The sequence below is a fragment of the Chrysochloris asiatica genome, unplaced genomic scaffold, assembly GCF_000296735.1.
Source record: "Chrysochloris asiatica unplaced genomic scaffold, ChrAsi1.0 scaffold00011, whole genome shotgun sequence".
Taxonomy (NCBI): Eukaryota; Metazoa; Chordata; class Mammalia; order Afrosoricida; family Chrysochloridae; genus Chrysochloris; species Chrysochloris asiatica.
The window spans coordinates 24,186,802-24,207,663 of NW_006408529.1; the positions used below are offsets into that span (position 1 = coordinate 24,186,802).

At 35.5% G+C, this 20,862-nt stretch overlaps 1 protein-coding gene and 1 pseudogene across 1 annotated transcript in view; both read right to left on the reverse strand.

The window, feature by feature from the left end:
* Positions 1-20,862, reverse strand: part of PCM1 (pericentriolar material 1) — a 104,979-nt gene that overhangs the window by 17,523 nt on the left and 66,594 nt on the right. The window contains exons 23-30 of the mRNA XM_006834460.1: positions 18,367-18,539; positions 17,897-18,028; positions 13,587-13,707; positions 11,512-11,670; positions 10,562-10,698; positions 6,353-6,487; positions 2,459-2,656; positions 1,210-1,272 (exon numbers count right to left, since the gene is read on the reverse strand). Of these exons, the coding sequence (XP_006834523.1) occupies positions 1,210-1,272; positions 2,459-2,656; positions 6,353-6,487; positions 10,562-10,698; positions 11,512-11,670; positions 13,587-13,707; positions 17,897-18,028; positions 18,367-18,539 (1,118 nt within the window). The remainder of the gene's footprint in view (positions 1-1,209; positions 1,273-2,458; positions 2,657-6,352; positions 6,488-10,561; positions 10,699-11,511; positions 11,671-13,586; positions 13,708-17,896; positions 18,029-18,366; positions 18,540-20,862) is intronic.
* Positions 237-583, reverse strand: LOC102828473 (annotated as a pseudogene).

Consider the following 20,862-nt stretch of genomic DNA (forward strand, 5'->3'; position numbering starts at 1 on the left):
CTTATTCCCCTTCACTTTAGTCTTGTTTCAAATATGATTTCAGTTAATGCTGCAAAGCTCCCTTTTATATCATTCAAGCAGGCAGCAAGACCCTGGCAAATTCTAGGCACACATCATGGAATGAGTTTCAATGGCAATGGGTTTTATTTTGGTTAATCAAGGAAGAAGCTTTTGCATCTGCTTTACACTTAAGACCTTGTTGACTTATTATTCTCAGGAATAAACTTTCTCCTTGGTTAGGAAACTTCATCATGAGACTTGAGATACTACTGGTTTAAAAAGCTTCCTCAGTTTCTCTTTGCTTTGAAGTCCCTGACCTTGTAGTGGAGACCTATAGCCTTGGATAAGGAATCTAGTAATGCAATCCAGTTTCAAGCCTAACTGTGCATTCATTTATACAGTTTACTTAGATCTATGCCTGCGAGATTTTTGTTTTTCTGCAATAGTATCTGGCTTCATTTTTAATATACACTTTTTTTTCCCTAATGGTATCACCCATCTGCCCTGATGCCGCCCACCATTTCTTCATGAGCCTAAAAATTATGTAGTAGAGTACAATAACTTCTTGTCATGTTGTAGTCATGCTGTGCCAGTCTTGCCTGCCCATATACACAAAGTGTGCCAGTCCCCACCGTGCCCTCCACCCCATTGAGGGCTGGAAGAAGGTGGTGCCAGGAGCCCAGTGGAGTGGCAAACAATGAGCAGGTCTGGTTTGGCCAGACCGGCTAGGCTCCAATTTTAATTATTTCTTTTTTTCTGGATTTAATTCACTCTTCCTTTATGAATTTGTAACATGGAAGCTTAGATTTTTTTTTTTAATAGTCTTACCTAAATTATGATTTCAAATGCTATAAATATTCCTCTAAGCACCGTTTTCACTGTATCTTATACAGTCTGATAAACTGTATTTTCATTTTCATAGTTTAAAATACTTTAAAATATTTCACTACTTCTTTGTTGACCTAAATGCTATTTAGAAGTATGCTATTTAATCCTAAAATATTTTGGTATTTTCCAGCTATTTTTCTACTATTGATTTTTAGTGAGAGCATAGTATATGATTTTTATTCTTAACAGGAGAAAACTAAAAATTTGTCAGAAGAAAGAATATTTGATATATTTTGCTCCTAATCATTAAGATAAAATTTGTTAAAATAATTTTTTTATTTAAAAAACAGTATAGTTAGGCACAAATTAACCAACACATACTTTGTCTTCATCATCAATCTCTCCAGCAGGTGAGCCATGATCTCCTTCCAGAATCCTTTTGGCCTATAAGTAAAACAATTAAACAGAATTTAGGAGTAACACATTCTATACATATAATACATGCCAGGTATTCAGTGAACTTTAACCAATGCTATGTATTTTAACCCCCATTCAAAGAGCTGAATGCTTTCTTGATTCTCTTCTCTCTAAACCCGCTTCTCCTTTACTCTTCCCAATTTCAGCAAATGCCACTACAAGTCATAAAATTGGAATCAACCTTGACTCTTTGCTGATTTTCATCATCCACATCTAAACCATTAGAATTTCCTCTTGGTTTAGTTATCAAAATGTGTATTTGTCATTGTATACCCAAATCTAAGACACATTATTTCTTACATGGATTAATTCCAGCAACGTCACAACTGGTCTCCCTAGTTTTATCTCTACTTTCTGACAAGCAGAGTTCAATTCAGTATGGCATCCAGAGCCCTATTTTCAAATTGTAAATCAGATTATGTCACTCCACTATTTGAAAGTTTCTCAAGGGTTTCCATTATACTCAGAATAATATAAAAGAGCCTGTTCCTCAGTTTCCAGGCCCATTATTTGGTCTTCTCCATCTCTCTGATCTTATCTCATGTGCTTCTGTGGCCCTACTTTTATCTCTGTCCTCTAAAAGTGGGATAAACGGTGGACAATATACTTCAGATTTAAAGGAAAAACAGCCATCGTTTTCTGCATTGTAACTTGGCCTACTTTCTCTCTCACAGTCAGAGATTCAAGAAAAGAAGTGCAAGTCTGGAGAAAAGCTTCCTGGTGTGCCTCTATTTGAGAACAACAAAAAAAATCTACTTAATTTCCCATGTGATTAAGACTATTTGACAGTATAAGAAGCTTCAAGGATTTAAAACCAAATTGTTTGCTAATAAAGATAGTGTGTGCGTTGGCTGGGTGATATATATTCCTCTGGAACCCACTGAGGTATGCTACAGCCACAGCAAAGAACTCTGGTGGTGCAGTGGTTAAGCACAAAGCTTCTCAATCTATATTCCTGATCTTTAAGTCACTGCTATCACTCCTGAGATTCAGTATGTTACTATAATGTTTTGATTTGTAATCTATTAACAGATATTATAAAAAATAACTACATTTACTGAGGTCAAATAAGATTCCACTTATTAACAATGATCAAGAAAATACCGATATGCTAATTATAAATATTTCTACAACTAAAATGATTGTTATTTACCTCTTTGGCATAAGACTGTATCACTCCAGCTGCTTCTATTTTTCTTTTACATCTCTGTTTGACAGTTATACTATTATTATCTAAATCTTGCATGAGCTTAAAGAAAGCCAGTTCATTAAACAACACTTCAGATATTTCAACAAGAAGATCCTCTCCACAGTCTTTCAGTTTTCTGCCCGCAAATTTGGCCAGTGAATCCTATTCAAAGATAAACCAAGTAATTTTATTTTAAGATCATAGTAAACATCAAATTGCAATACAGATGATTTAAAAGTTTAAATTACAATGTTCACCAAGAGAAAAACAATTTTATTGCTTTCAAGAATTAAAAAACTGACAACAAATGACTACACTTACTACATAAAGTTAGAATCACTAACAGATATTTCTATGTAAGAAACTTTGTAAGCAACTTGCTAGCCTTGCTTTAACATATATATAAAAGGAGAGGAAAAGAGCAAATGGTCATCTGTATAACTTTGCAACATAATAAACACTAGGAGCAAAAAGGGGATTTCTGACAATACCAGGATATGTTGTTGTTGTTAAGTGTTGTCAAGTCATTTCCAACCCATGGTGACCCTGTATAGGGTTTTCAAGGAGCAGCTGGTGAGCTTGAACCACTGACTTTGTGGTTCAAGCGACTTTGCAGGTCAGCACATTAGCCCACAGCACTATACCAGAACTCTACCAGGATAGATACATACTACAGTAGTAAGGTGTAAGTGTCATAGGATAGGAAAACACAGTCTCCACACTGAAATGGTACTATTGGAATAAATTTTAATTTGCCCCTTTAAACCAACCAGTCATCCTACTTTTAAGCACACAAAAAAATTCTCCCCCAGAGGCTAAAGGAAAAAAACAGCCATATTTTCTTAGATTCAAGGGAAAAAAAAATATCTTATTTCTAAGCTAATACTTCGTAATCTGTCTACATTTATGGTAATAGACCGCTAAACTGAGGATGGGCTACATAGTTAATAAACAAAAAATATTTAAATTATAAACAATTTTTTTTCCAACCTGGCTCTGAAAATTGAGTTATTTTTTTTTTCTGTAGAGATAGCTAGCAAGTCAAATGTAAACACATGCATTTATCTAAAAATTATCCTAAAAATTTTTATATAATGCTTATCACCAAAGATGTATAATACTCCTTATAAATGAATACTACTAGACGAAACAGAGTTAGGACAACTTGGAAACAACAATTTAACATCAAAAGTAAAAAATTGCAGTGATAAAATGTTTTTTTTTATTCTGAGGAAATTTTCTATCAGTCCTAGGGTTTTAAAAAAGTTATTAGATAAAACCATAACATTATCTAAATCCAACTTAAACATAAGCATACAAAGCAACTCAAAGTACTATAGATGAATTTTGTTATTAAAATGAAAAAATATTTTCTAGTTTAGGGCAGTAATGTACATCACTAAATGGCCCCAGTGACAAAATGTAAGGCTAAATATACAGATTTTTGTTAATAACTATGGAGTAAAAAGTCCTAATGTGGTGCTGTCGGATAAGCATTGGACTGTTAACCCAAAGGCAGAGGTTTAAACCCACCAGCCACTCCTAGGAAATACCCTATACAGGGTCGCTGAGTCAGAAACGACTCGAATGCAATTAACAACAACAAAGGTATTGTTGGGGTTCTGGTATGGTACTACAGGATAAGCACTGGGCTGCTAACCAAAAGGTCTGTGGTTCAAACCCACCAGTCACTCTTCAGAAACCCTATACAAGGTTGTTATTGGGTCAAAACTGACTCAGTGGCACTTAACAAGGTACACTTAACACAGGCTTTCTCAGCCTTTACATTATTGAAATTGGGGTCAAGATAATTCTTTGTTGTCGGGGACTATTTTGTGCATTGCAAGATATTCCATAGCATCCCTGGCCTCTATCCATAGAAGCCTGTGTTGCTCTTTTTCTCCCATCCTGTTTTACAAAGTATCTCCAAACACTGCCAAATTTCTCCGGGAGATCAAAATTGCTCCAGGTCAAAAGCCACTATTTTAACATAATTTATGGTTATTTTTACAGCCTAAAAAAGTAGAAAATACAATGCTTATTGACTACACAAAGGCATTTGACTGCTGGGAATAATGGGAATCCAAAAATAATTAATTGTGTTCATGAAGAACCTGTACATAAACCATAAAGAAGTTGTTAGAGCAGAACAACAGGACACTAAAAGGTTTAAAATTAGGAAGGGTGTTGCACAGGGTTGTTCCCTTTCACCATACTTATGGAGAATATTTTTTTAATGTAAAACTTATGATCAGCTCTGTAAAGCTTTATTCAGTTCACATTAAACCGTTAAAAAAAAGAACACGCCATCAAGATTAGAGGCTGATTAACAACCTGCAATGTGCAGACTACACAGCCATGCTTGCTGAAAGCAAAGAGAACCTGAAGCACTTTTTCAGGAAGACCGAAAACATAGCCTCGTCAGAGACGATGACGTGTAGAGATGGAGTGGCTGGGTGCTCTAGACCCAGAGAGGGAGAGGGAGAGGGGCTGTGTGCTGATAACCGGGGGGCAGGCTTTCAGGGTATATGCATGGAGGGGATTGTAACCATGGCAATGAAATGATATATGATAGGATGAATGTAAAACTAATGTTCTCCCATGTAAACTATCACATAATTCACAACCAAACATTAAAAAAAAAATGTTATTAAGTACTGTGGAGTCGGTTCCGACTCATAGTGACCCTATATAGGGTTTCCGAGGCTGTAAATATTTACGGAAGCAGAAAGCCTCATCTTTCTCCCATGGAACAGCTGGCTATACATATATATATAAAACCTTGTGTGGATTTCAACTCAATGTAAAAAAAAAATTCCTCACAACTGGCCCAATAAACATCATCATGATAAATGAAGAAAAGACTGAAGTTGTCAAGAATTTCATTTCACTTGGATCCATAATTAACACTCACGAAACCAACAGTCAAGAAACAAAATGGTGTACTGCATTGGACAAACCTGCTGCAAAAGGCCTCTTTAAAGTATTAAAGAGCAAAGATGTCACTCTGAGGGCTAAGGTGAGCTTCACCTAAGTCATGGTATTGTCAAACATTTCATATGCATGTGAAAGCTGGACAATGAATATGGAATCCCAGAGAACTGATGAATTTGAATTGTGGTGTTGAGGAGGAATACTGAAAACATCATGGACTGCCAGAAGAATAAAGAACTCAGTCTTGGAAGAAGTACAATGACAATGATCCTTAGAAGCAAGAATGGTGAGAGACTTGTCCTAGATACTTTGGCCAAGTTATGTGGAGGGACTAGTCCCTTGAAATGACTGGTAAAGTGAAGGGTCACTGAAAAAGAGGAAGAGTCCCATGATGGATTGACACAGCAGCTGCATCAATAGACTTAAACACAGTAACAACTGTTAGGACGGTGCAGGACCAGGACCAGGCTGGGTTTCATTTTGTTGGACTCGACGACACCTGACAACAGCACAACAACAAAATGTTTCTAAAAAAACAGCTGGTTTCTGACTTATAGATATTCAAAGGTTAGTTTAAAATTATTTTAGGAACTATCACAGAATACTTCCCAAACATTTCACACTTGAAATGTTCTCATTTGGTAAGAGAAAAATCAAAACAATCACTTCTTATTAAAAGTAAGAGTAGAATTTAGAGATGACCAAGTTAAATTTAGGCACTGGACTTAATACATTGAAAAAAAAAAAAAAAATCAAGTAAACAGCACAACTTAAAAAAATTAGTAAAACATCACTGTAAGCAATACTACAATGGATATCTATGTGAATAGTGTAATGTCAGAAAATGGATAGCAACAAAATCCCAAGCAGATGGTACCTATTGGTACGTTAATCCTGCCAACATAAAGAATGAACTCTTCTTACCTGTAATATACTTCCAAGCTGTTTATGAAAGAACCGTACAAACTCTTTGCTCTCATCATTTTGCTGGGTAAGGGTCAAAACCATGCGTCTTACTGAAGTCAGAAGCTGAGAAGAGCATACTTCATCCATGTGCTCCTATGAAAAACCAAAGCTGATTAGGCTACAAACTTACCTATTGCTCTAACAAGATTTATCTACATAGTATAAGCTTTTCTTTTTCTTGCATAGATGTTTCCAATTTTCAGATATATCAGGGAGCTTCAAAACATGTGGAAAAGTAGAATAAAAAGTTAATAAAAATTACCCATGAATTATTTGACATGCTGAAGGCATCTGACAATTTTGACCCACCACAGTAGATGGCATCCAGTAAAAGAAATTGGCTGATCCCATACTTCTCATTACTTCCTTTTGTAGCATAAGCACTATAATGCTAACTCCAAGTTTGGCAGTTCAAATTCACCAGCCGCTTCTTGGAAACACTATACAAGGTCTATAAGTTGGAACTGACTTGACAGCACTTAACAACAATACAGATAACTATTTATACTATAGTTTCACCTCTGTTGTGTTGTCCTGATCCCAATTTAGTTCATTTCAAATACTCTTACAATCATGGTCACCTTCTACACAATTTCCTTCAGATTACCCTGTAACTCAGGGTTTCTCAACATTGGTAATACTGACATCCTACGCACTACAGATATTTAGTACCATTCCTGGCATTTATCCAATGCCAGTGGCATGCTGTAACAACAAAAAATGACTCTAGACATAGCCCAATGTCTCCTGAAAGTCAAAACCACCCCTACTTGAGAACTACTATATTAACTTTGTTAACAAGACACTTCTTTAGTTTCTTCTCTTTAATCTTCATTTAGAAGCACATGCAAACTATGAAATATTCTGAACCATGATTAAGTTAATGAGGTGAGTCCATGAAATACCTCTATCTAATAACCTCAGGTTCTAATCTTATTTTTTCTGCCACGAAACTCATTTGGACAGTTCCTACAACTTTTTCTCAGGTCTGTTTTTAAAATACACAAATGTATAAAAATAAGGTGGGTCAAGTTACATGATGTCTAAGGTTCCTTTTCTCAGATTTAAGCTAATTTTTAACAACACATGTAAGAATTATGTGAGGATGGCTATTTAAAAAAAAAAAAAAAAAGAGTCCTGGCCTTTAAGGGCTCAAATACTAGAAGAAAAGTGTAATACACAAGTAATCTGTTTAGTAGATGGTACTTTTTAACTGCAAGGACTACTTCCTATTTTTCACCTAGCTAGTTCACTGAAGAAATTCATTACTTGTTGAATAAATATTGAAAAATGAGCACATACTAAGTGTTACCAAAAGCTATGGTAGCATATTAGAGGCAACAAGTATCTCTGAAGAAGTGACATTTAATTTCAGCTAGTCAGGAAAGAGTAAAGGTATTTTATATTTTAGATAGAGGAGACAACATGCACAAGGGCCAGTGAGTGAGAAAGTAATGGGATATATGAGAAATGCTGACTAATTTGAAGTGAGTGCACCCAGATGGAGCAGGGGGACAGATGAAGTTGGAAACACACACCAGGATCCATTGGTGAAGCTTCTTGACATCTAGAGAGATTGGCTGTGATTGTATTAGCATTAGTAAATGCTGCAAGAGAGAAGGTTAAAATGATGGCTCTTTGGGGGAAGAATAAATTTTTGACTCACTACTGAGAGAGTATAAGACAGAGTCAAGAAGTCTTGCTTAGATGACTGGGTGTAATGCTGACATCAACAGAGAAGGTTTTATAATCCTACTTTAAAAGCCAGTAATTGAGACATAACAAAAAGTTGAAATAATCAGTTTGACTTATTTTGTCAGTCTCAGAAACGGATTTGAAATGGTAAATTTAATAAAGGAATTCAGATATCACGTAAGTCAGGGCTACGCATCCAGAGCAAGGAAGAACACTTAAGGAAGATGACAGAAGCAGTCTAGTGTTTCAGATAAGTCTAGTCACTCCTAACCTATCAACATGGGCAACCTATTAAATGAGGGTGTCTCAATGACTTTAGTCTGCTAAACTGTAATTAATATTTTCTGCTATCTTAGGACTTCTAAAGAGACTTTTTATGTTCGAAGTATGAAACACAAAGTTTGGCAATCCTGGCCTCCAAGGAGAACTCTGGCTGCACTTCTTCTAATATAGACTTATTTTTTCTTTTGGTACTTTCAATATTCTCCTCCAACACACCATAACTCAAATGCATCAATTCTTGTATGGTCTTCCTTACTCATTGTACAACTTTCTCATGTATATGAGATTATTGAAAATACCATGGCTTGGGTCAGGCGAACCTTAGTCCTCAAACTGACATCCACGCTCTTCAACACTTTAAAAAAGTTTTGTGCAGCAGATTTGCCTAATGCAACGTCATTTAATTTCTTGACTGCTACTTCCATGAGTGTTGATGGTTGAATCAAGCAAAATGAAGTCTCTGACTTCAATCTTTTCTCAATTAATATGGATGTTGTTTAGTAGTGAGGATTTTTGTTTTCTTTACATTGAGATGCAACCCATATTTTAAGTCCTTTTCCACTTTCATTAAGCAAGGTTGTACCATCTACATAACACGCTTGAGTCCATCGATACTGCTACTTGGTCAATCTATCTCATTGGGGGTCTTCCTCGTTTTCTCTGACCATTCACCTTACCAAATATATCCTTCTCCAATGACTGGTCCCTCCTCACAATATGCCCAAAGTATGAGAGACGAAGTTTGGCCATCCTGGCCTCCAAGAAGCACTCTAGCTGAACTTCTTACAACACGGATCACACTTTCAGTATTCTTACAACACGGCAGCCCATGGCACTTTCAGTATTTTCCTCTAACACCATAAGTCAAATGCAACAATTCTTCTACTGTTTTCCTTATTTACTGTCTAGCTTTCACATGCATGAGGTTATTGAAAATACCATGGCTTGGGTCAGGTGCACCTTAGTCCTCAAGTTGACATATTTGCTCTTCAACACTTTAAAAAGTTCCTGTGCAGCAGACTTGCCCAGTGCAGTATGTTGTCTGATCTCTTGACTGCTGCTTCCATGAGTGTTGATAAGTTGATCCAAGAAGAATAAAGTCCTTGACAACTTCAATCTTTTCTTGGTTGATAAGAATGCTATTTATTGGTTCAGTGGTGAGGATCTTTGTTTTCTTTACATTGAGATGTAATCCATACCGAAGGCTGTGCTCTTTGATCTTAATCAGTAAATGTTTTAAGTCCTCTTCACTTACAGCAAGCAAGGTTGTATCATCTGCATATCGCAGATTGTTAATGAGTCTTCTTCCAATCTTGATGCCATGTTTTTCTTCATAGAACCCAGCTTCTCGGATTATTTGCTCAGCATACAGGTTGAATAAGTATAGTGAAAGAATACAACCCTGTTGCACACCTTTCTTAATTTTAAACCATTCAGTGTTTCCACTTTCTGTTCGAACAACTGGTCCATGTATAGATTGCTCATGAGCACTATTAAGTGTTCCAGAATACTCATACTTCGCAATGTCATGATCCACACAATCTTGTCATGATCCACACAATCAAAAGCTTTTGCATAGTCAATAAAGCACAGGTAAACGTCTTTTTGATATTCTCTGCTTCTAGCCATGATCCACGGCCTCTTCTAAATCTGGCTGGAACCTCTGGAAGTTCTCTGTCAATGTATGCTTGTAGCTGTTTCTCTATTAACTTTAGTAAAACTTTACTCGCATAGAATATCAAAGAGATCGTCTGATGATTTCCGCAATCTTTTGGGTCACCTCTCTTTGGAATGGTCACAAATATGGATCTCTTCCAATCAGTCGGCCAGATAGTCTACCAAATTTCTTGGCATAGATGAGTGAATGCCTCCTGAGCTGCCTCATCTTGAAAGATTTCAATTTTTATTCTATCAATTCCTGGTGCCTTGTTCTTTGCCAATTCCTTCAATGCACCTTGGACTTCTTCCTTCAGTATCACTGACTCTTGATCATATGCTACCTCTTGAAATGGTTGAAGATAATGTTCTAAAAAGATGCTATTGTGTAATAAATATAAAATGAAGAATGCATATATACAAGTATAAAAAAGTACAGAAGAAGAGTAAAAAGAGTTGGTAGGAGATATCTTTGAGTGATTCATTTGTATGAATGCAATGTCAAAATAGAAAATTAGTTAAATTATTGCTTACCTTCAAAAAAGGAATGACTTCTTTCATAATTGCTTTAATTTGCCGGTCCAGCTGCTGAGTATCAATTCTAGGACAAGGGACGTTAGAAACTTCACTTAAGGGTTGTTGTGAACTATGATTTTCAATAATAGGAGTTTCTATTATAAAAAAGAAAACGATATATTAGAAAATTCATGTCTATAACTTTAAAGACATTAGATTCTGATGATTTTAGTGAACACAAAATAAACAACCTATTTAATTTTACCAACAACCCTAACAAAGAAAAGAGGAATCCTACTTTGGCACTACAGGATAAGCATTAGTCTACTAACAGCAAGGTCGGTGGTTCAAACCTCCCAGCTGCTCCTTGGAAACCCTATACAGACTTGGAACCAACTAACTCAAAGGCACTTAACAACAATAATGAAAATAGGTGTAATAAAACCACTATTATTGCTGTTAAGTGCCATCAAGTCAGTTCCGACTCATAGCGACCCTATATATGGTTTCCAAGGAGTAGCTGGTGGGTTTCAACCATCGACCTTGATGTTAACAGGCCAATGCTTATCCTATAGTACCACCAGTAAGTTTATGTTAATGATGTAGGTCCAACTCAGAAATAGATGAGTGAGAATGGTTGCATGATTCAACAAATTGTACATCTGGTGTTGAACTGGTGTATGTTTTGCTGTGTATTGTCTCAACAACAACAATAAAATCAACTATAAAAGAAGGAACTCTGGTAGCGTAGTTGTTACGAATTGGACTGCGAACCTTAAGGTCAGCAGTTCGAAACTACCAGCTGTTCCGTAGGAGAAAGATGAGGCTTTCTGCTCCCATAAAGATTTACAGCCTCGGAAACCATGTACAGGGTCGCTACGGGTCGGAACTGACTCCACGGCACATAACAACAACATAAAACATTAACAGAACTCTGATTTTTATTTGTAATCAATCCAAAATCATACCTTCTAAATTATTAGCTGTAGTACTATCAGCAGCACCATCTTCATCCTCAATAATCCTGCACGTGCACCTTATATTTGGATTACTTTCAGCCTCAGTCTTCATACGCTCATATTCTTTCATTCTGGCCAAAGCTTGATCCAGGTGAATCACAGTGTTGCCTGCAGTTGGAACAGAAATATTTCTAGAAAATATCAAAGCAAACTTTTTACACATTCCTAAAGTATACTAATTTTTTAAAAGTGTCTGAAGATAGGGAAGAAAAACTAGCTTTAACAAGTTGTAGATACTATAGTAGTTGGGCACTTCACATATATGGTCATAATTTAAATAGAAAGAAAAGATACTGCCTTTGATTTGATTCAACTCATAGAGACCACATAGGATAGAGTCAAACTGTCCCATAGGGTTTCCAACTGTAAATCTTATGGAAGCAGATTGCCATATCTTTTTAAACCTGAGGAGTGCCTGTCAGGTTTAAAAAGCTGAACTTTGGGTTAACAGCCAAAAACTTTAATTATTGCTCCATCAGGGTTCTTAGAATAGATAGTATTCTCCTTTTCAGATAAGTTAAATGTAGGAGCAGGGATTTGAACTCAGGTCTCTTAGTACCTGCAGTCCATGTATATTTCACTGTATCACGCTGCTTCACATAAAGAGTATCAAAAAAAAAATTTTTTTTTAAGTGATTTAAATTCTGATGAAAACAATCCAACTTAATGCAAACAAATAAGGTAAGGTAAAAGCCCATCAGTGAGATTTCTCAATTCCCCTATGTCCACTGCAGATAAAGCTCCTGGTGAAAACAATAAACAGGAATTGCTAAATGAAAGAAAACAGGTAGTACTCAAAGTCATGCGATAATACAGGAAGTGTAAATAATCTAGTAGTCAAGCTCAATACAGATTTAGCAGGTTTTTAACTTATAAGGGAGTTAGGGCTTATGAGTTTTTGTCAGGATAAGTCATAAAGATGTTTTGCTTTGGTAAAAGATAGATACGTGATGATAGGGCAAGGCTTCATCCCTTTCTTTGTAATAGAAAAATGATTTTGAAATCGCCTAAATCTTGTTCTCATCATGTTACCACAAGAACATTACTGTTGTTGTTACATACCATCGAGTCAGTTCCAATCAATAGTGACCCTGTATAGGGTTTCCGAGGAGCAGCTGGTGAGTTCGAACCACTGACCTTGTGGTTCAAATGGACCTTGAGGTTGGGTGCTTATCCTACAGCGCCACACCAAGACTCCACAAGAACATTAGCCATAAGATTATTTTATCAAAAAGTGCCCTGGAGTTCTGAGTGACTAAATATTAGGCACCTTTTGATAGGTCAGTCTGGGATATGAATTGAGTACATAGGTTTTTCTTTGCTCTAATCTCCAAATACAGGACTCAGACAGATATTTCCTCTTTTAATTATGTAAACGTTTATGCTTTGTGTATTTTACCACTGATATTTTTAAAAAGCAATGTGCCACAGTTATCAGTTTCTCACTACAGATTCTTTATGCTAAGAAATTTTAACTCTCTAATTCAAATTATAGGGTTAATATTTTTACTGAAAACATTACTGGATGTAGCATTGTTGTTGTTAAGTGCTATCGAGTCAGTTTCGACCCATAGCGACCCTGTATAGGGTTTCTGAGGAGCAGCTGGTGAGGTTGAACCACCGAACTTGCAGTTCAAACGGCTTTGCAAGTCTGGCGCATTAGCCCACAGTGACAAACCAGGATGTAGCACTAATACCTCTGAATTCAAGCTTTCCCTTAAGGGAAAGGAAAGGAACATTTTCTGAATTCCTATTACACAGGCTATGCATTTTCCACAAGAACAGAAAAAGGTAAGAAAGATCCCCATTTCCTCAGTAGATGCAGTCAGAAGGGTTAGATGATTTGCCCATGATTAAAGAGCTGAAAACAAGGAGATATCTGAATGTAGATTGAAGGATAGACTTTAAAGTCCATTTTCTTTCTACCACACCTTGCCTTTCTAGATTTTTGTTTCTATATTAATGTAATTCAAAGACTAGACCATATTAAAGTCATGTTCTGAGTATATTAAAACTCTGCTTACCTAAATCATCTGTTGCAAAAGGCTCAAAATTTGAAGACACAGACATGACACTAGCATTATCAGCATCATTTTGCTCACTTATTTTATGTGTTTCTCTCTCAAAGTTCTTCTCAAAGGTTTCCTAAGTTATAGTAAAATATAAACAAATAAAAACCACCAAAAATCACCAAATTTTCTTTAAAAAATGTTATAATTAGAGATCTAATATGGAAACTAAGTATTTGCATAAAACCATACCTCTAAAAGAGACATTAACTCATGAATCTTCTACGCAAACAGGATTATATTATAAGCAAAGTTAATATGGCTAAATAGTCACAGAGAACATTAAAATATTAAGCAGCCTTACAGAACACTTGTCTTTACGTAAAATAAAATACACAAAATTAACTACTGATCAAATTCCAACATCAGCCAAGTTAAAAATAAAATTATTTCTGTACCCTTGTGGGCATTCTTCTATATCTAAACTCTGATGATACCTAGAGTACCTTACAATGATACTTAGTTGTATCAGTTCAGAAGGGGAAAAATAAGTCTCATTCATATATATGTATTTTAAATTAGTTTTATTAAAATAAAACTTATATATAATGTAGTACCATTTTAAGCGTAGCGTTTGAGTTTTGACAAATGTATATACTATCATGTAACCATTTTCCCTAAACACAAAGACCATTTTCTCAGTTCAGAAAGTTCCTTTACATCCCATGTAAATTAAAAATCCAACCTTACCCACTCATATAATTTCTATCATAAGGGATTAGATGATTCTGAACTTCATATAACAACACAATATATATCTTTCGCTGTCTGGCTTCTTTTACTAAGTATGTTTCTGAAATTAATACTTGCTGCACTGTGTTTCATAAGTTTATGTTTTTAAAAGGTTGAATAGTATTCCATTGTACGGATCTACCAGTTTATCCATGTATCTGCTGATGTTACAGTTTGAAGTGACCATAAATACAGCTGATATGAAAACTAGTATACAACTATTTTTGTGGATGTATGTTTATATTTTTCTTAGATGAAAAACCAGAAGAGAAACTGCTAGGTCACATGAAAAAAGTTAATGTTTAACTTTATAAGAAACTGCTAAACTGCTTTCCAAAGTAGTTTTACAATTTTATATTCCTGCCAGCAGTGTTAAAAGTTCAATTGCATCAACATTTACACCAATAGTTATTGTCAACCTTTTAAAGGTGAATCATTTTAGTGCATGTGACATGGTATTTCATGTGATTTTAGTTTGCCATTTCCTTGAGGATTAAATGCTAACGTTTTTAAATTACTTATTGAAAATTCATAAATCATTCATGAAGTACTTGTTCAAATCTCTTACCCATTTATTTACTGAGTTGTTAGTCTCATAATTGAGGTGTAAGACTTCTTTACACAGTATAAATAAATATGTCATTTGTCAGATATGAGGGTGCTTCAAAAAGTTCACGGAAAAATGGAAACAAAAGTTAATGGAATTTTTAAGTGGGATAAGTAAGTGATACTAGGTTTAGGGGATTATAATCAATGAGCCGAAATAAAAAGTATATGAACTGTTGAATTTAAAACTGCTAATCTTATTACCTATAAGCCTTCACCCAATTCATAATAAAGATTAAAAAAAAAAAAAAGATAATGAAATATTTTCACTTCTGGAATCCCTTCACATATACTAGGAATATTTTCTAACAATATCTCTAAAGAGCAGAACATTTTAATTTTTATTAAGTCTAATTTATCAATCTTTCCTTACATAGTGTAATGCTTTCTGTATCCTAGGGCATCTGCCTTTGTCACAGCCATGAAGACTACTCTCCTATGTTTTCTGTTAGAAGTTTTAGAGTTTTAGAGGTCTTTTCAGTCATAGAAAATTAATTTTAAGTATACTGTGAATTAGGGGGTCTCACATCTCATTTCACGATTGCGTTATTTTTCCTAGCTACTAATCTTTTTCTATTTTTATCTTTAATTAAAGAAGCTCTGGTAGCGTACTGATTACGAGTCGCGTTGCTAGCCTTGAAGTCAGCAGTTGGAAACTACCAGCCATTCAGCAGGAGAAAGATGAGGCATTCTGCTCCCATATAGATTTACAGCCTCAGAAACCCTAACCAAGGTTGCTATGAGTTGGAACCGACTCCATGGTACATATCCACCACCATCTTTTATTAAGGACTCCTGGTATGGCGCTGTAGGATTAGCACCAGAATGTGAACCAAAAGGTCAGCAGTTCAAACCCACCAGCTGCTCCTGGGAAACTTATACAGGGTCACTATCAGTTGAAACCAACTTAATAGCACTTAAAAACAACAACATCTTTAATTATGAAATGTAAGTTTTGTCTCTGGTTAAAGGAAATTAAGGCATTAGGAAACATATTTTATAAAACAGAGCACAAAAAATGAAATGTACAGTTATTTGACCCTTGAACATAGGGGTTAGGGGATCTGACATCCTACAAATTTGAAAATCTGCATGTAATTTACAAATGATCCTGGAACAAAAAGGGCTTAAACTACCTAAGTAGATTTTTTTTCCTGTTGTTAGATGAGTTCAAGGGTTGCATAAGATGCTAGGTGGTGCTAAATTAATCATCTCCATGTGAGCAGCTCATCACACTGTGTCCAAACCCATGTTGATCAAGAGTCAATTGTATTTGCTATCCCAGGACATTATTTTGTTGCTCCTTCAAATAAGACTTACAGGAAGTTGTGCTTTTACCATTTTATAGAACCTGGGGTAGATGATGTAAAGTGTTTACTGTAAAAAAGAAGTGTAAAGTGTCTCTACCCTTTCTTAAACCCCATTCCTCCACTCCCTCTCATCCTTGAATTCTAATTACCAGATACCCATCTCGATTTAACTTCTCTCTAAAGGCTCTTATCAAGAAGACTCTTTAGAAAAGCCTGCAATGCTTCCGCCTTCTAGAGGTAAGGCATACAACCTTGTATTCATAATATTTTATTCCTTCACATGTCCTGGACATCAAATACCTGAGATCACATGGATGGAGACCCTGGCCTAGAGTTATGGAGAATGAGACTCTAGGTCTGTCCAATACAGTAACCACTTGTTGTTAGTGCCATTGAGTCGATTCCAACTCAGAAGGACCCTGCATAAGGTTTCTGAGAAGTGGATGATGAATTTGCACTGCTGACCTTGCAGTACAAACTGACCTTGTGGTCCAGTGTATTAACCCACTGCGCCACACCAAAATTCCATAGGAACCAACTAGCCACATTTAAATTAAAATGAGTTTGAATTATTAAGTTAAAAAATTAAAAATTTTACTTCCTCACTTGCACTAGTCACAATCTTTTGAGAAAATACGTATGTGATAACATTTCAAAATACGTATGTGTTAACATTTCAATGGCCAGACTTACAGTACATGTACTTGCAGCTTTCCACCTATTCCCGATATATTAAACGACATCAAGATGGAACAACTCACAGTGACCCTGTTTAAGGTTAGCAATCCGGTGCTTATCCTACAACACCACACCAGGGCACTGTTAGGTACTGCTAATCAATTGTAGCACTCTTGTCCATGGGTCACTACGAGTAGGAAATGACTTGACAGCATTTAACAACAATATAGTATGTTGCAATAGATCCAATGTCTCACAACCTTGCCACTGGACCTTAAAATAAGGCGATTTTCAAATATCTAGAATGTTTTTTCCTCAGTAAATCTAGTAGTTTTTTCAGTCATTCAATCAAATGACCTGGACATACATATGATATATAAACAAAGAATATATGATCCCCAACTAAACTGAAGGACACAGTTTATAGAAATTATATCATTCTCCTCATGACTCCTTCCCACTTCTAGGTTTCTTTTATTTAAAATTTGCTTCATCATTTAAAATGCATTAGGTTGTATTCCCGCCCCACCACCACCACTGGATTTTCTTTTATCTGGGCTCGTTTTATCCATAAATCTAATTTATCTTAAATTTATTTATTCAGGGATCTATACTATATTGCTATCTGATTTACTGATTATCTTAAATGAAAATGAGATATACTAATTAAAATGTCTGTTGTGAGTCAAGCCCCCATCTTGGGCAGTAGGGCTACAAGTAGTTACTTTAGACTTAAAGTCTACATCTATCTATAATTTTTGGTGTTTACTGGTGTCATAGTTTGACTGAGTTTTATACTTCAGCTCAAAATATAACTAATATGCTGTATCATTTTGGAGCTTTACAAAAACCAAAACCCAAATATGTTAGATGTGCTCACACTGTTTGACAACAATCTATTGAATTTTTGCTACTGCATGTCTATAGTTATCAGCTTACATCATCAGTAGTAGCAAGGCTTTCACTGGGAGTAAGTTCTGAGTTTGATGCTATCCAGGTTCCAGAATTCACTGACTTGACATTTTCTTCTTCTTTTTCATGGCTCTCAGAAATATGTCTGGATACTATGTCCTAATCAAGGAAACAAGGTATTTATATAAAACACACTTTATCAAAAATCTATTATATTTTTAAAGCAGAACAAATGTATTATTTCTCATCTCACAGATTAAATGTGAGGAAGAAATAATATTAAAGGTAAACCATTAGAAAAATTTTCAGATACAGACAACCCAAGAACTATTTACATTACACAATACATTTTAAATAAAATTACAACAAAGCATATACAAAACAGATCAAAACAGACATATAACAAGGGCAGGCTTTCAACTAAGAAGGGACCAGTTATAATAATGAAGATAGATAATTAACAGGTAAGGTAGGAAACAGTGTCATGCATCAGATACCTGCAATGCATATAAAGCTCTCTGTCTCAAGTAGTCTGTATTAAGTAGCTGAAGTTCATGGAAGAGTTCAATAAGAAAATGTGGACGAGATTCATTTTGAGAAATTAATGTTGCAACTTCAGAATAAATAGTATCCCGTAAAGCTTCAAATAAGGAAAAATCACTCCCAGTTTCTGGAAGATACAAAAGATCAAAATATCAATGTTCACAAAATATCTTCATGACACTATTAACTTGCATTGTTACTCAGGTTTAAATTACTTAAAAATCAAAACACAATTCAATTTCAAAACTTTTAAAGTAGAATGCTAACATGGCTCTGTAGATAGCAAGGTCAGAAGCTCACACTCACCAGCCACTCCCTGGAAACCCTATATAGGGTCATGTTTAACAACAGCAAAAGCAGAAAAAGAACCTTAAAATTACTATGATAAATACTACATCTACAGAAACATTTAAATGTACAAATAACATTACCTAGCACTTGTTTTGGTTAGGTGTCACAGACTCGGTTCTGACTCATAACGCTCCTTATCTAGGGTTTCCGAGGAGTGTCTGATGGATTTTGAATTGCCAACCTTACCATTAACAGTCCAGTTCTTATCCTACAGCACTTCTTGTTGTTAACTGCCATCGAGTCAGTTCAGATTCACAATAGCAGTGGACTCCACGGCACATAACAACAATAACATGCGATTTCCAAGAAGAGACTGGTGCTGACTTTAGGATTAACAATCCAGTGCTTATCCTACAGTGCCACACCAGGACTCCAGTACTTCTCAGAACATACTTAAGTCTCAGTTAAGATAGTCTGGAAACTCTCATAAACTTCATAGGGATTATCAGTAAAAAAAATCTTTTCAGCTTTTTGACGAAATACACTATGTGAATTTTTTTCTTTTGTGTTAACATGAACCTAATTACAGAAAAGGAAACTGAGTAATGGTGTTAATGTTGAGAATGGAGTACTGCTATGGTAGCTACAATTTCCACTGCCATCCAGGTAATTCCGATTCATATTGGCCCTGTATTTGGAGTCCTGGTGTGGTGCTGTAGGACAAGCACTGGACTGCTAACTGCCAGGTTGGCAGTTCAAACCCATTAGTCAATCCTTAGAAACCCTATACAGGGTCGCTAGCTCAAATTAGACTCAACAATACTTAGCAACAACAGTTCAATCAAGTTTCTGAGGTTGTAAAATCTACATGGGAGCAGAAGACCTCATCTTTTTCCTGCAGATCAGCTGGAGGGTTTGAACTGCCGATCCTGTGGTTAGCAGCTCAGCATTTATTCTATGGAGCCACCAGGACTACTACTTAGGTCTATTGATTCTCAAACCCTATCTATCATGCAGAAAAATTAAGTGGAATACCAATGAATAACTGCACTTAACTATAACATGATGCATCAATTTTACTATGATGTCTAATTTACATACTCAGTATAAACTGGAACAGAGTACTGTATGGTACAGTTAACATGCTTGACCACTAACTGAAAGGTTGATGGTTCAAGTTCACCCAAAGGAACCTTGGAAGAAAGGTCTGGCAACCCACAGCTGAAAAACCAGTCACTGAAAACACTATGGATCACAGTTCTACTCTGACACATGAGGTCACCATGAATTTGAATTGACTTAATAGTAAATGATTATAAAACAGGAATAGGTAGTGATCTAACTGAAGTTTTCAGTTTCAGAGAATCTGGGACTCATGCTATTAGTTAGCTACAATTCTGCTACATGTATATTTATTGATAACATAGCTGTCTTTCTTAAAGGTGTATTTTTGTTGATAAGTGTCATCAAGACAGTTCCAACTCATAGAGACCCTGTATAGGGTTTCTAAGGAGCAGCTGTTGGGTTTGAAGCACCAACCTGTGGTTAGCAATCCAGTACTTATTCTAAAGCTTTTAAGAGTATAAATCTGAACCATTCCAATTTTGAATTCTCTATGGAAAAAACAGCTTTCCATATGGTTCTTCTAGCTATCAAATGCTACTAGGTTTCATAAATCAGTGGTGGAACCACAGTAAATATTAAGGGTCCACAAAATCAGTGACAAGATTCTAAGAAAGAAAATTTTAAATGCTAAGTATTTTTATATAGTGTGCTTTCAAAACACATAGTTATGATAGGTACAAACAGAAGCAATATACTAAAGTTCCTCATTGTTTTTAAAAGTCCAAATGTGATTTTAAAGTTATAAGAACAGAACATATTTTAATGATAATATTAATACCTTTGCATATAATAAAATTATCACTATTCCCACATAATGAATTATGCTAAAAACAAGCTTCCTTCCTCCCAATAGCAGTCAAAGAGGTAGAAAGTTGATGTCAGTTTCTTCTTCTGTACTAAAATTAATTTAGTTTAAGCTAGAAAAATCCCTGATGTCAGCCAGCTTTGTCTGATTCCATCTTGTTTTCACCCTTTCTAATTTTAGAGAGTTCTTTTCTTTTGGAAGTGCTACTGATAAATTCAGCTTTGTCAGT